At 42.5% G+C, this 16,422-nt stretch overlaps 1 protein-coding gene across 1 annotated transcript; it reads left to right on the top strand.

Moving 5' to 3' along the window:
- The first annotated feature begins 2,120 nt into the window (after positions 1-2,120).
- LOC144683847 (diamine acetyltransferase 1-like) lies at positions 2,121-16,075 on the top strand. The gene is made up of 6 exons (XM_078547344.1): positions 2,121-2,268; positions 3,696-3,747; positions 7,168-7,251; positions 12,248-12,348; positions 14,296-14,361; positions 14,476-16,075. The coding sequence occupies exons 1-6, from the start codon at positions 2,203-2,205 to the stop codon at positions 14,644-14,646; spliced, it is 540 nt and encodes a 179-aa protein (XP_078403470.1). The 5' UTR covers positions 2,121-2,202; the 3' UTR covers positions 14,647-16,075.
- The last annotated feature ends 347 nt before the right edge of the window (positions 16,076-16,422 follow it).

Raw genomic sequence — 16,422 nt, 5'->3', positions numbered from 1 at the left:
AGAGTCAAAACAGACACAAGGAAGTCATTTGACTTTGCACGATTGTGTGAAACAGGGTGATTGTGAATTTTTATTTCCATTGAGGTCAGTGGGGAGAGACGCAAAGCAGTCGCCAACTAGCTATCACTTGTATTACGCAATTGTTCAAAGGCAAGATCTATACTTGTGCATTCCCTGAACCTCCTCTGTTCTGCAAGCCAGAGAGGTCCTACGTGTGGACGGATAAATCTTGATTCTTCAGTTTGCAAGCTGACAACTTTGGAAGCTTCCTTATGATTATGTCACTGAGTGTGACATTACTGAATTAGGTCAATGAGTGCTTTCAATATTATAATGTGGTTAATGCTGGGAGCCCAGTTAATCAAGTGGCATGCCTGTAGTTAGTGCTGGACTTTGATAGTTCTGCAGGCAGATAAAGCAGCACATATATGAACTTTAATAACCTGGACTGGCAGGTTTATATCGAATGACGTGTCACCACAATGCTACCTCATGTATACTACACCTTAGGGTTAGCAGTCGAAGATGAAAGTATATAGTTCCAGCAGAAATAATATTGAATTCCTGTCTTATTCCTTCCTTTCAATTGAGACTGTGCATGTGTGTGTGGTGGCAGAGAAGGACAGGTTTTCTTGCCAGGACCTGTACCCTCAGAGGGTAGGATGCGGAATGGTGAAGGGCATGCTGGCAGAGGCAACTAGGTCAGCGGTTAAAATTCTGATTGCCCAGGAACTGGATGTCTTGATTGAGAGAGACATAATTCACAATATTTCACTTCCTATTGTGCATATTTGAGTCCTATAAATGATTAGCATGTACAATCAATATGGAAATTCCCACTAGATATTTAGACAAATAAAATTAATCTGAGTTGATGAATTTACTGACATCTTCTCACCTTCTCAGAGATAGTGATCAAAAACAAGCCAATGGAGTTGAGATACAGATCAGTCATGATCTGATCGAACGGCAGAACGGGTTGGAGGGGCTGAATGGCCTCTTCCCGTTGCCCGGGGGTGAAGTTTATCAATGCCGCAGTGCGAAATGGGTTTGAAATAAAAAATCTTGGCAATATTTTCCAGGACCTGAAAAATTTAAACAGGGACAGTGTATAACAGGCTGTCCATTCATTACAAGACTGTTAGCTCTGCCCCAGAGCTTAACCCACCCCAAAATCCATTAATTAATGAGACTTCAAACCAAGAACCCTACTCCAAAAACCTAAATCACATAAAGGAAATGAGGGACATTTTTGAAAGTGTGAAAGTGGTTTGTAGTTAATGTGACTGAATACCTTTAAATTATTTAACATGTCGAAAGTTTCAAATGTGTCACTGAACTTTGCCCTCCTGCCCTTTCTCTGACTGCCTGTGGGGGGCATTCGGTGAAGCCGGGCTCTATAGTCACCGCAGCCGAGCCCGGCAGTGGCTCACTCCAGCCGCGCTTCATTCAGGTGAGCAAGTCCGATCGCAAATCCCCTCCTGCCGCCCAGATTTAGCAACTCTGTTGCGGAATTCCGCCCAACTCGCTTGCTCGCCTCAGCGGCGAATCCCTCCCAGTAACCAGACAGCTTCGGTGGTGGGGGTGAAGGAGAGAGGGGAGGAGGGAAAGAGGAGAGGAGACAATGGGGCAGACGGGAGAGAGTAAGGAAGTAGGAAGAGGGGAGGGGGTAGAGGGAGTAGGAAGAGGGGAGGGGGGTAGAGGGAGTAGGAAAAGAAGGGAGGGAGAGTGATGGGGAAGGGGACAGAGGTAGGGCTTTCAGCCCCCCACCTTGGCTGCACCTTCACCAAGGGAAGTAGCATCACCCTGGGGTCTTCAATGAAGCTGCAGGTTCCAGATATGCACATCCCATGTCCTCCCAAACACCCCCCACATCCACCCCCTCCCCCACATCCACCCCGACCCCCACATCCACCCCGTCCCCCACATCCACACCCTCTAAAACACCCCCTGTCTCTCCACACCCTCTCTCTCTCAAACACCCACCTCCCCCTCCTGGCCCCTCCTAAACACCCTGTCCCCTGTTCAACCTCCCAGAACTTTCCAACACATCCATCACCTGCCAACCATTCTATCCTCTAACCTTCCCAAACATCTTCACCCATACCAACCCCGGGACAAATTGTGAACGAAGAACCCTTTTGCTGCTTTCTTAAATTGCAGGATCATCTTTGGACCGAGAGAGGAAGTAGAGGTTCCAGGATGACAAAATTCACAATCCGTAATGCCACATCTGCTGACTGTGCCGATATCCTGCGATTGATTAAGGTAACAAACCTACCATGCATTTTAACCTGTGGACTGAGAGAACACCCTCCATATTCCAATCCAGCAAAAGGATTAGCAGATGAGTTATACTCTTTGGATTGCAGTTGTGTCATTGGATTTGAAAAGCTATTGTGTATCTGGTACCATAGTGCAACTTGTTACTAGTTCTGGGTCATACAGACACATTGATAGTTCATAAGGCAGAATCAAAATACTGCAGATACTGGAAATCTGAAATAAACACAGAAAACCGGACACTCAGCAAGTCAGGCAACATCTGTGGAGAAAGAAACAAAGTTATTGAAACAGGCCAATGTAGTTTGATCAGAACAGGGAGTTTTTATGGCTGAACAGCTTTTAAGCAACTACAGAGTCTGGAAAAGATGGCAGGGAAAGAACAAAAGGGAAAGAGAGGCCTGCAATAGGGTGAAGGGTAGGAGGGATTTGATGAGAAAAGGGATAATCATGCAAGGCAAAAAAGCAGGCGATAATGAGACATGAAACTAAAGATGGGTCCAGTGTAGCTGTAAGTGGTTACAGCAGAATGACAGAGGAGGACTGAAGCATGGAAAGTCGGTCAAGAGCTGAAGGCTCCCACGGACCGAAATGTAACAGAGAAAGGTGGGAGACCCCAGGGATGTGGACCAGCCCACTGTGTATGCTCCCAAGCACCAGGCCACACTTCCTCCAGTCCCAGTGCCTCTGGTGCAGCCATCCTCCATCACCAGCACCGACAACCCAAGACAATGGGAGCGGTGGTTAAGATCTAGTAGTTAAGCACAATGTGAAGGCCAGAAGGCCGCAAGGCATCAGTAGAAAGATGCAGTGTTGTTCCTTGAGCTTGTGCTGAACTTCATTGAGAATGTTTCCAGTATTTTCAGCTGTTTTTAAATTTCAGATTTCCAACATTCTCAGTATTTTGATTCCGTTTCACCCTATTGCTAACTTGTGACACTATGCATACTGAACAGAAGTGTTTTGTAAAGCAATCACCCAATTTGCATTTAGTCTTCCCAATATTGAGGAGGTCATATTTGTGAATAGTAAATACAGGATACTAAATTGAAAGAAGCACAAGTAAATTGCTGTTTACTTGGTTGGAGAGTTTTGAGGATCTGGATGGTGGGAAGGGAGAAGGTGAAAGGAGATAGGTGTTGCATCTCTGAGTTTGCATGGAAATGTGCTCAGGGAAGGGGAAGGAGGAAATTAACAAATGGAAAAGTGACAGAGGATGGGAATTACTAGATGGATAGCTGAGAGGTGGAGGAATTAATTACCCCTACCCCTCAGTTCAGTTTATTATCTAATGGATTTATAACAAATAGAAAAAGAATACATTTTGATTAACTGCACTTCAATGTACTAGTTTGTAATTTTAGTTATAAAAGCTGCTTGATAGATAATAGATACAATTTATTTTTAAAAAGGAGCTTGCTTCATATGAAAACATGGCTAATGCAGTCAAACTGACAGAAAAAGGTAAGCCATTACCCTTGTACAATAGAAAGCATTGAAGAAAGTTCTTTGGTCACTGCTGTCATAGGGTAGATCATACATGTCATAGACCACTACCCCTCCCCCCCACCCCTGTGAAAGTTTGGTGTAAATACTATTATTTTTCTTGAATCTTGCTGAAAAGAGAGACATGTTGTCAAAGCTTTTCATCTTGCTCCCATCAGGACAAATACAAGAATGCCAAATTTCAAATGATCAGCAATGTATACTACTGAAGAAAAGGGTACTGAGTGGTTGGCAAGTCAACTCTGATTGCCTGAGACGTTGCCATACATACAGCAATGGGGAAACTATAGGCTCAGCAAGCTCCCAGGTAATTTGGTTTCTTTATCGTTCATGGGATGTGGGTGTCACTGGCAGGGCAGCATTTTTTGTCCATTTCTAATTGCCTTTAAATTGAGTGACTTGCTAGGTCAAATTAAAGGGGGAGTTAAGAGTCAGCCACACTACAGTAGGTCTTGAGTCACATGTAGCCAGACTGGGTAAGGATGGCACATTTCCTTCCCTAAAGGACATTAGTGAACCTGATGGGTTTTTACAATAATCGATGATAGCTGTCATTGTTGCCATTACTGATACTAGCTTTATAATTCCAGATTTATTAATTGAATTTAAATTTCACCAGCTGCCGTGGTGAAATTTTAACCCATGTCCCCAGAGTATTAGCAGAGCCTCTGAATGTCCAGTGTCATTATCACTACACCGCCGCCTTCCCCCCTAGACTTAATTTCATTGCTGGTATGAAGCCAGGTACATAGGCCATCGAGGCTGATCAAATCAAACAGCATGTTCGGTTGTTTGTAATGGGCAGAGTACAGACCATACTTTCAAAACCCAAAACAAAATACCTACTGATAGAGGTGATTCCATGATTGGACAGCACTTGCTGAACAATCCTGAATGCGCAAGTAACTACACTAATAACCAATTTAATACAGTCAGTAGAGATTGTAACGTGGCTTGTTTACCCTTGCTAGAAGTGACATACATTCATACACAGGGACTCTGCAACCAACAGGAATTTGTTCAAGCCTTGCGGGTTTTAAAATTACCCAAGAGCTTGGGGCATTGAAAGTCCCCTTGTTGCTTTCTCCACGGCAATGCCTCGGCCAATCAGAGTCAACTTGCCAACCAATCAGCACCCTTTTCTCCTGTAGAATAAATTGTTGTGATTGTTTGAGATTTGGCATTCTTGCGTTTGTCCTGATGAGTGCAAGATGAAAAGCTTCGGCAACATGTCTCTCTTTTCACCAAGATTCATATTACATTTCTGTTGAGCTCATTACAAAGAGGGAGGTGGTTCAGAGAATCATGAAGCACTGGAGGATGCCAGTTAACCCATTGTGCCTAGGCTTGTTCTTTTAAAGAGTTACCCAATTAATCCCTCTCACTTCCTATAGCCCTGTGAATTGTTTCTTTAAATGCATTAACTCAATTCCCTTTTGAAAGTTACCTTTGAGTCTGCTTTCACATCCTTGCAGGTAGTGCATTCCAGATCATCATAACTCTGCTTAAAAACAATTCTCCTCCTCCCTCTTCCTGTTATATTTCCAAATATGGCAGGACTGCAGAGCTTAGATCCCAACCAACAGATCAGATCAAAGCTCTGCAGTCCTGTCACATACAGTTGTGAATAGTGGTGGACAATTAAACAACTCACTGGAGGAGGAGGCTCCACAAATATCCCCGTCCTCAGTGATGGGGGTACCCAGCACATCAGTGCAAAAGATAAGGCTGCAGCATTTGCTACAGCCTTCAGTCAGAAATGCTGAGTGGATGATCCATCTTGGATTCCTCCAGAGGTCCCCAGCATCACAGATGCCAGTCTTCAGCCAATTTGATTCACTCCACTTGATATCAAGAAACGGCTGAAGGCACTGGATAGTGCAAAGGCTATGGGCCCTGACAATATTCTGGCAATGGTACTGAAGACTTGTGTTCCAGAACTTGCCGTGCCCTGAGCCAGGCTGTTCCAGTACAGCTACAATGCTGGCATCTATCCGGCTATGTGGAAAATTGCCCAGGTGTGCCATTTGCCTGGATGAGTGCAGCTAATCAAGAAGCTTGACACCATCTAGGACAAAGCAGCCCGCTTGATTGGCATCACATCCACAAACATTCACTCCTTCTGCCACTGACACACAGTAACAGTTGTGTGTACCATCTACAAGATGCACTATAGGAATTCACCAAGGCTCCTTTGACAGCACCTTTGAAACCCACGACCACTACCATCTAGAAGGACAAGGGCAGCAGACACATGGGAACACCACCACTTGGAAGTTCCCCTCCAAGTCATTCACCATCCTGACTTGGAAATATATTGCTGCTCCTTCACTGTCGTTGGGTCAAATTCCTGGAACTCCCTCCTTAACAGCGCTGTGGGTGTACTGATACCACATGGACCGCGGCAGTTCAAGAAGGCAGCTCACTACCACCTTTTCGAGGGCAACTATGATTGGCAATAAATGCTGGCCCTGCCAGCGAAGCCCACATCCTATGAATGAATAAAAAATATATATATCTTTAAATGTGTCCTCTGGTTACTGACCCTCCGGCCAGTGAAAACTGATTCTCCTCAATGACTGTCAAAACCCTTCACAATTTTGAGCTTCTTCTAAATGTCCCTTTAACCTTTGCTCATAAGGGAACAATCTCAGATACTCTCATCTCTCCCACATAAATGAACTTCCTCATCCCTGGTACCATTCGAGTAAACCTCATCTCCACATCCTTCCTAAAATGTGGTGTGCAGAATTGAACACAGTAGACTGAATTTTAGTTCCAGGGTCTAGAGTCCAGATCCTGATGCTGAGCTGAATTTTGCATTGAGAACCTGGAAGTGGCTGTGGAAAGACCCTAGAGGAGAAAGCAAATTAAGAGGCTGTCTCCAGCAGCACTATCCAATTGAAAATGGTGGGCAGACTCCGCAATCAGGAGCATCAATGAGAGCACCCATACCTGGTGGCAGGTAACTCCATTAGGAGAGGTGAGAGCTTCCGCTATATGTAGATGACCGCCTTCCAGACAGTGTGCGAAGAATGCCCTAAGTTGGCACTTGAATAGCAATAGCTGCCACCCTTCGAAGCCACCTCCCTGGATAAAGGCTGGAACCGGAATATGCCAGCAGGCTGGCACAGCAGTCGGTAGCATGAAAGTGCTGGCACTCTCATCTCCAAACCTGCCTCTGACTGTGCTTGTGCCTGCCCCTCCCTGCTCCAATCCCCCAGTCCCTGTGGTGATACTTCACACCCCTCTCACAGTCTAGATCGGTCTTTGCTATTGATGAAATTACTTCTGGATCAGATGTTTTGTTGTTGTTGATATAATGGGTATTTTCCCCTTCAGGAAATTGATTCTTCACCTTGATATTCTTTGTTCCAGACTTGCTAGAAGATGGTTTTGGTGAACACCCTTGCTATCATTGTCTTGTTGCAGAAGTAGCGAAAGAGGACCAAACACCAAGTGGTAAGATTATTTTGTCTTTACCATGACCCGGGTTTTGTAAATAATGCTTTGTTTTGGAGTATTTCAGTTCAATTTTTTTCCCTTCCTTTCTTTGTTGCTGACAGTACCTTGTTAATGGGTACAGTCCTGGGGGACACTCAGTGCTTTGCCTAAAGGTCATTCACCTCATGTGGTGGACAATGAGTCTTGGAGGGCAATTTAACTGAGTCTGGAAAGCTGGACCTCAGCCTGTCCTTGCTTGGTAATTGTGGCATTCTAATGTGGTGGAGCTGGGAGCTGATTATTCAGCAAACTGGGAAACCCTGAGCAACATTTTTATTTTGCTTTGATAGTCCGGGGAACACTGAGGCCAATTCTACGTCGCCAATACCACCCTCGCTGAAAGACTTGAGATTTAATGTGTCATTTTAGTTGTTTGTGTGCCCACATAACCTGCACTGTGTCAGCTTCAGCTTGGTGATGGCAATGTCACCTTTGAGTCAGAAAGTCATGGGTTCAAGCCCCATTCCAGGATCTGAGCACATAGATTAGATTGATCCTTCAGTACAATACAGAGAGCACGTGACACTATCAGAGTTGGATGAACCTTTTAAACAGAGGCCCCACCTGGTTCTGGTGGACATGAAAGATTCCACAGCACCATTTGAAGAACAGAATCATTTCCTCAATATCGTGGCCAAGATTTATTTGTCAACAAGCATCACCAAAACAGATTAGCTGGTTAATTACTGTGTTGCAGTTTTGGATTTTGATCAGCACATATTAGTCGTTATCTTTGTCTACAACACTTTTTTTTAATTTGTTCATGGGATGTTTGCAGCACTGACAAGGCCAGCATTTATTGCTCACGCCTGATTGCCTTTGAAAACAAAATGTTGAGCTGCCACCTTGAACTCCTGCAGTCCAAGTGGCGTTGGTGCACAGTGTTATAGAGGAAATTCCAGGATTCTGACCCAGTGACACTGAAGAAACCAACATATAGTTCCAAGTCAAGATGGTGTGTGGTTTGGAGGGAAACTTGCAGGTGGTGGCATTCCATTGTGTCTGCTGCCTTAAACTTCCAGGTGGTAGAGGTCACGGGTTTAGAAGGCGAGTTTCTACAGTGCTTCTTGTAGATGGTACATACTGCTGTCAATGTGCATTGGTGGTGGAGGGGGTGAATGTTTAAGGTGGATGGAGTGCAGGCTGCTTTGTCCTGAAATAAAAACAGAAAATACTCAACAGGTCAAGCATTATCATAATTATTATAACATCATTATCATAATGCATTATCCTGCATTGTCTCTTTTCAGATTTCCAGCATCTGCATTATTTTGCTTTGTCCTGGATGGTATTGAGTTGCTTGAATGTAGTAGGAAATGTACTCTTGTAGGCAAGTGGAGAGTATTCCATCACACACCTGACTTTGCCTTGTAGAAGGCTTTGGGGAGTCAGAAGGTGAGTTATTTGCTGCAGAGTTCCCACCTTCTGACTTCCTCTTATAACCACAGTATTTAAATGGCTGGTCCAGTTAATTTCCTGGTCAATCGTAACCCCCAGGATGTTGATAGTGGGGAATACAGCAATGGTAATGTCAAGGGGAGATGGTTAGATCTCTCTTGTTGGAGGTGGTCATTGCCTGGCACTTGTGTGGCATGAATGTTACTTGCCACTTTTTAGCCCAAGCCTGAATGTTGTCCAACCCTTTCTGCATATGGGCCTGGACTGCTTCTGTAACTGAGGAGTTGTGAACGGAACCAAATATCTGCAATCGTCAGTAAAAAGTCCCCATTCCTGACCTTATGACGGAGGGAAGGTCACTGATGAAGCTGCTGAAATGGTTGGGCCTAGGATACTACCCTGAGAAACTCATACAGCAATGTCCAGGGACTGAGATGATTGATCCCCAACAATCACAACCATCTTCCTTTGTGCTAGGTATGACTCCAACCAGTGGAGAGTTTTCCACCTGATTCCCATTAGCATCAATTTTGTTAAGGCTCCTTGATTCTATTTCTTGGTAACTCATGGAGTGAATCCAATTGGCTGAATACTAGCATCTGTGATGTTGGGGACTTCAGGAGGATGCCAAGATGGATCATCCACTCGGCACTTATGGCTGCAGATGGTTGCAAACACTTCAACCCTGTCAACTGATGTGTTGCAGTGCCCCATCGTTGAGGATGGGGATATTTGTGGAGTCTCCTCTTCCATTTAATTGTTTAATTATCCACCACCATCCATGACTGGACGTGACAAGATTGCAGAGCTTTGATCTGTTCCATTAGTTGTGGGATCACTTTGCTCCATCTATAGCATACTGCCTCCTTTGTTTAGCATGTATGTACTCCTGTGTTATAGCTTCACTAGGTTGACATCTCATTTTTGATGTCCAGTGATAGTCCTGGCATGTGCTCCTGCACTCCTCATTGAACCAGCATTGGTTCCCTGATTTGATATTATGGTGGAGTGAGTGATATGCCAGGCCATGAAGCTACAGTTTGTAGTTGAATACAATTCTGCTGCTACTGATGGCCCATAGCACCTCATGGATGACCAGTTTTGAGCTACTAGATCTGTTTGAAATCTATCCTACTTAGCATGGTGGTAGTGCCGCACAACATGATGCAGGGTATCCTCCGTTTGAAAACGGGACATTATCTCCACAAGGACTATGCGGTGGTTGGTCTTAACCAATGCCGTCATGAAAGATGCATCTGTGACAGCATTGGAGTCATATATAGGCCACACCAAGTAAGAACAATGGGTTTCCTTCCCTGCAGGACTTTAGTGATCTAGCTGAGTTAGTATATATTAAAGTATAGATTTAGAAGTGTCAGTAGGGAGTTCATGGAACAAACTGCCCTTGCCATTCATGCCATGGGAACACACATTACTTTAAATCATCAGCTTCTAGCAGGCCACATTTTCAGGGAATTGAATTGATTTCCAAGATGAAACTACTATTGTCTAGAATTTCCAATCAGCAACATGGTAAGTCCTTTAAAATGTCTTCGTTCCAGTAATTACATAATACTGCTATAAAATCTGAAGCCAATATATTTAAATTTAATTGTATAAAATGTACTTGAAGTGCACATTCGATCCATCAGCATTTGGAAAAGAGATGCATTTTCAGGTCTTGACCCTTTGTCAGAGCTCAAAGGCACATGATGCCTTTTTCCATGGCTCAGCTACATAAAGATGGTTTATGGACTGGGGAGAGAATAAAAGGTAAAGTCAAGAAATTTGCCGCAATGCTCATGTGAAACTTGAATACTTTACTAGGCCTCAACCATATTTGTAAGCAGACACTGATGACAGATAAATCTTACTCCTACAATTGTCCTGACTTTTATTTAATTTGAAACATCACCACTGCGACCATTTTAGATTTTATCCAGTGGGAAACACATATCTGGCATCAAACCTTGACTGGAAATGTTATAAATTGTGTCAGGTGTTAAGAACACCTGTTCAAAAATAGTTGCGGTTCTTTTCACCAGTATAGCTGGCAGGTCTGAAGAAGAGCCATTCGGACTCGAAACATTAACTGTTTTTCTCTCCACAGATGCTGTCAGACCTGCGTAATTTTTCCAGCATTTTTTATTTTCATTTCCGATTTCCAGCATCCACAGTATTTTGCTTTTATCTTAGCTGACCGGTCTATCAATTCAGTAACTATAATTCTATTAGTTAGGTCATACAAATGGACCTATGTTATTCTTCATAATTTCTGGGCTGTTCTGCCTTTGGCCTAAATTTTCTCAAATATTGAGAAGTACTGTTACCAGATGGAAAGCAGGAGCAGACCCTATGCTGGCGGGTGCTGGGCTACAGGGGCAACTTTATACTAGCAACAGCTAATTAAGCATCTGCCGCCGAGATGGATGCCTAATTGAGGATGGTGGCCCACCTCCCAGAGCTGTTGGCCCAATCAGAAGGTCAACAGCTAGGCAGCCTCACCAGTAGAGGTGACCACCGCTGGGGCTGCAACATGAAGGTGCATCAATGGTGAGCCACCCTCAAAGATGAGGTACATTTTGCTCAGTTAGCCACAACCTGGCAGACAGGACCCAGAGATTGGAATTAGGCAGGGGGAAGGTGGTGCCTTAACCATGTCTGGCCATGGCCACCAAGGGGCTCCTCTGCTGACCATGGTGCAGCTATAAAGGAGAGCCCCCATTCCAGGGAACCCACTGGGAGGCCACCAGGCTTTACCTTGCAATGATAAAATGCTAGTACGAGTGGGAAATGGCTCTTAATTGGCTCTGTAGGCCACCAGCGGGCGGCTGTATCTTTGAGGTTCCTGCTGCTGGTAATGTGCCATGGCAAGGGGAAGACATTGGGCTCCCCTCCTGATGCCTTATCTCGTCGTGTTACCAGCCGTCTCACCTCCCAGCCCATTTCCAAAGGGCTGATAAAATTTAACCTTTTGAGTGTCTGGTTGCACTCTAGCCTCTGAACCAGAAGGTTGTGGGTTTAAGTCTCATTCCTGAGATTTCAGTGCACAATCCAGGTTGACATTCAGTGGAGTAGTGAGGGAGTGCTGCACTGTCAAGAGGTGCCGTTGGTTTTATGAGACATAAAACCAAGGCCCTGACTGCTCCCTCAGGTGGACAATTTGAAGAAAAGCAAGGAAGTATATAATAGGGAGTACGTTGTTTAAAAGTGCACTTATTTGGTTATAAAGTGCTTTGGGATGTCCTGATATTGTGAAAAGTCATATATAAATGCAAGTTCTTTCCTTATATTAGAAATAGTTAAAATTATGAAAAATGGTTTAATATTTAAAAGGCAGATTTCTTTCCTTGAGTCTTAAATTGTATGTTTTGACATGTACATATTTATGGTGTGTGTGTCTCTGAACAATTTATCAATTAATTTATATTGGTCGAACGTTCATTGACCTGGTCAGTGTTCCCTTTCCTCAAGCATTGTTTCTCTCGCCTACAAAAGTGTCTTTATCACTCTTCGTTGACTATGTGTTCTATAATAAATATTCCTTTATTCTCAGGGCATACAGTTGTGGGCTTTGCCATGTATTACTTCACATATGATCCATGGACTGGAAAGATAATTTATCTTGAAGACTTCTATGTGATGGAACTGTACAGAGTTAAGCAGTGCTACTGACTGCATTTTTAGAAAACCTGTTAATTTTCCACAAATAAGCTTAACATACAAACAAGGAGCAGGGGTAGGTAATTCAGCCCTCGAGTCTGCTCCACCATTCTATAAGATCATGGCTGATCTGATAGTAACCTCAAATCTGCATCCCGCCTACCCCGATAACCTATCACCCCCTTGCTTACCAAGAATCTATCCACCTCTGCCTTAAAAATATTCAAAGACTCTGCTTCCACCACCTTTTGAAGAAGATTTCAAAGACACTCAACCGAGAAAATTTCTCATCTCTGTTTTAAATGGCGACCCCTCATTTTTAAACAGTGACCCTAATTCTAGATTCTCCCACAAGAGGAAACATCCTCTCCACATTCACTGTATCAAGACACCTCAGAATCTTATATGTTTCAATCAAGTTGCCTCTTACTCTTCTAAACTCCAGCCGATACAGGCCTAGTCTGTCTGACGTTTCCACATAAGACAACCTGCCCATTCCAGGTATTAATCTGGTAAACTTTCTCTGAACTGCTTCCAATGCATTTACATCCTTAGAATGAAACCAATACTGTACACTGTACTCAAGATGTGGTCTCACTAGTGCTCTGTATAACCGAAGCATAACCTCTCTACCTTTGTATTCAATTCCCCTTGCAATTCTATTACTTTCCTAATTACTTGCTGTACCTGCATACTAGCCTTTTGCGATTCATGAAGACACCCAGATCCCTCTACATCTCAGAGCTCTGCAACCTCTCGCCATTTAGATAATATGCTTTTATTTTTCCTGCCAAAATTGACAATTTCACATTTTCCTTCATTATATTCCATTTGCCAGATCTTTGCCCACTCACTTAACCTATCTATATCTCTTTGCAGCCTCTTAGATAAAGGTCTATTGCTACAAATAGGGGCATGACCAGTATTTCAACTGACATCCCTCTGTGCACTTACCAAAATACTGCTCCAAACACACGGATGTATTTTATTCTCCAGTTTGAGGCACTTGATAACCATCTCTGACTGAGCTGGCCTCCAGTCTTAGTTTGCCTCTAAAACAGGCAGTTTCACCTGTTTCCAGGCCTGTCCACAGTGGAAAGGAGGATCCTTGAGCAGTCTTCTATTAAGAAGAGACCCATTAAGCTCTAACAAGCATCAGTTGGGATTCGCATACACATATTGTTTACATTGTGATTGTCAGTTTGTGAAATTGTCTTATAGTAAACAAGAACCCCCAGGTATCCCAGGACCCATGTGTCAGGATTACATTCCTTTCAGCATTCTTTTGGGTCTTGAAGGTGAAACCTAGCAAGTGTTTAGTATGCTGCATGGCAGTTTTTGTTGTACCTCCATAACATACTTGCTAGAGGTGACCTACCACAATGTACCACTTCTGCCCACTTAGATTTTTACTCTCAACAATCTTCTTGGCAAGATCTATTTTGCCACTTCCAATTATCCACTAAACATTTTATTAACCACCCTTAATGCTGCTGGTGTACATATAGATGACCACATGTAAAGGTCTTTTTTTATAATTTTGTATAAATGATTGGATCTTGTGATGGATGAAAGGATAAGCGCAATCTAGTTCTTTAATAATAGCTTAACTCCACTACCATATTCAGTACCACATTCCAGCTTTTGGATAGCTTGCTTTCTGAATCCGCCCTCAGCTTGCCCCTTACTAGTCTGTATCTACCTTTTCTCCCTCTGTCTGCACTGGAGTTGTGGGTAGCTCAAAAGTGTTCTCTGAATTCACCTTTTCTATTCCGTTTGGTATCCTGAATGCATTTTTAAAAGTCCTCAATTGTCTCCTTTGAATACCTGAGAGGTCAGCTTTTTCCTAACATTTCCTCATCGTTTGAGTCCTTTTGACTTGGGGATCCAACCAATTTCTAAATGTAATTTCTATAGAGAAGTGAAAAGATGTTTTGAAAGAAAGCTTTGTCATTTTTGCTTGCAGGTTTGGGTATAGGATCTGAAATCCTGAAGAGGATTAGTCAGGTAAGCGTTTACAATATTTCTGAATAACTATCAAACGTATTTGTATTTTAGGATTTTAAAGCCCTTCCTTTTGACACTGTGATTAAAATTGGATTTCTGTTGCACTGTGTTTAGATAGCAATCCAGAACAGGTGTTGCAGTATGCATTTTCTTGTTGTGGGGTGGAACACGGCCTCTATAGAATACTACACAAGACGAGGTGCTCTGGATCTGTCAAAACAGGAAGGGTGGCATCTATTTAAATTCAGTAAAGAAAACATGATCAAACTGGCATCTGAGGAATGAAAGCAGCACCAGAGGACAGCCAAGGCAGAAGGATGATGCATGTTTCTTTTCCTTATTTGAGAGAATGAACATTTTTTTTTGGTACAGGCATTCTTCCTGCAGGAGGATATCTGAGCACCTCCTTTACATTAAAAACTACCGAAATCTCCTCACATGTTGCACAGCAATTCAATTACTGCGTTTTCTGAAAGTGATACCATACTGTAATGGACCTGCCATTGGAATTGAAGCAGACAGTTCATTCAACATAAGTACATTTGCTACTGATGTATATTATTCCAAGCTGATGTGTGAACTAAAGTGACTTTCTATTTTGTCATGTGCAGCACTTAATACAGATTTGTGTTGTGAATATGAATAGAGTTTTTTTATATGGGAACTATTTTAGCTAAGTATTTGAGAATTACAAAATGAAATTTGCTATGATGACTTTATCATTTAGCATCACTAGCCAACTGTATAACTGTCAGAGTATTGTTCAACAAAACTGAGATGACATGGAAGTTTAAGTGATGATTGGTGGTCATGTCTGCCATTTATTACCCAGCTTTACTGTGGAAAAGCTATCACATAAATGGCACAATGTGGTCAAGCCATATTGCCAGGACTTGAACATATAAAGTGATTTAACAAAGCTTGTGTTGCTGTTGTGGGGTTTGAGGTGGCTGGGGGGAATGAACCACTAAAAGGAAAAGTAAACAGCGGTCACTTTTTCAACATACTTTGACACTAATTTCTATGAATCTCTACCATTGATGAGCAGAATGTTTTACTGTCTGAGCGTACCATTTGTTGCGTCTTGAATCATAGAATGCCTGTGTCGGCATCTATTGCTAGTGTCAAGTTCATTTCCTCTGGAATGCCCAAGCAGTGAAGCTAAATATGGCCACAGAAAAGCAGTTAGTAAGTTACTCAATTTTTTTGACACAGCTTTCATTCAACATTTCTTTGAGTTCATGTAAACTGAGTGACTTTTCAATTTTAAACTATTCTGCTTTTGACAGCAATTCAATGGCTTCAATCTAATAGATCAATGTAGCATTTGGACTAATACAGACTGTTCTATATTGGAATGCAAAACAATCACATGTACAAAACCACCTATTTATATTTCTTCTACAGTTTCTTATCCAAATATTAGAACCACCCATTATCCAATTTTGAATAAATGGAATACTAATCCTAGCCAGCTCCTTTCCAAGTCAAACCTAGAGACAGTAACATCTCTTAATTACCTAATTACTTCAATATAAATATCATTTTGTCAAACGTTCCTGTTGTGGTTGAATCATTGAAGAAATAAATAGTATCTGCTGCAAACATTTATAAACTGGCTGTTTTTAAAAATGGATCAAGGTTTCATAGTCTTGCACAGAAGCACAAATCTGTCAAAGTACAAATGGCAGGTTTTTGATAAATCATATTGTTTAAATAAAAAATGAAAACCAGTAATTTCTGGCTGTTTTTCTGAGATCTTGTTAACCTGTTCACTCACCAAGGTCAAGAGCTAGAGATTCACAAGCAGCTACCAGTCTACACAAACTTCCATTAGCAATTGCCTTTTTAGGACATCCACACAGTATGCAAGAGTGAGGCTTAAAAGATCAGGTCACAGTGAAACAGCCTTGGCTCAAACATCAAAACTCTACTTAACAGACTCCAGATGAATTGAAAGCAATGCTGGGACATATTGACCAGGAAGACTATTGTCTATATACAGATATTAAATTATAGAAGTCTCGATGATGTTTGTGTCTCTAATGCTTGAAAGACTAC

The sequence above is a fragment of the Cetorhinus maximus genome, chromosome 8 (genome assembly GCF_964194155.1).
Source record: "Cetorhinus maximus chromosome 8, sCetMax3.hap1.1, whole genome shotgun sequence".
Classification (NCBI taxonomy): Eukaryota; Metazoa; Chordata; class Chondrichthyes; order Lamniformes; family Cetorhinidae; genus Cetorhinus; species Cetorhinus maximus.
This window is presented reverse-complemented; position numbering and strand designations above follow the sequence as displayed.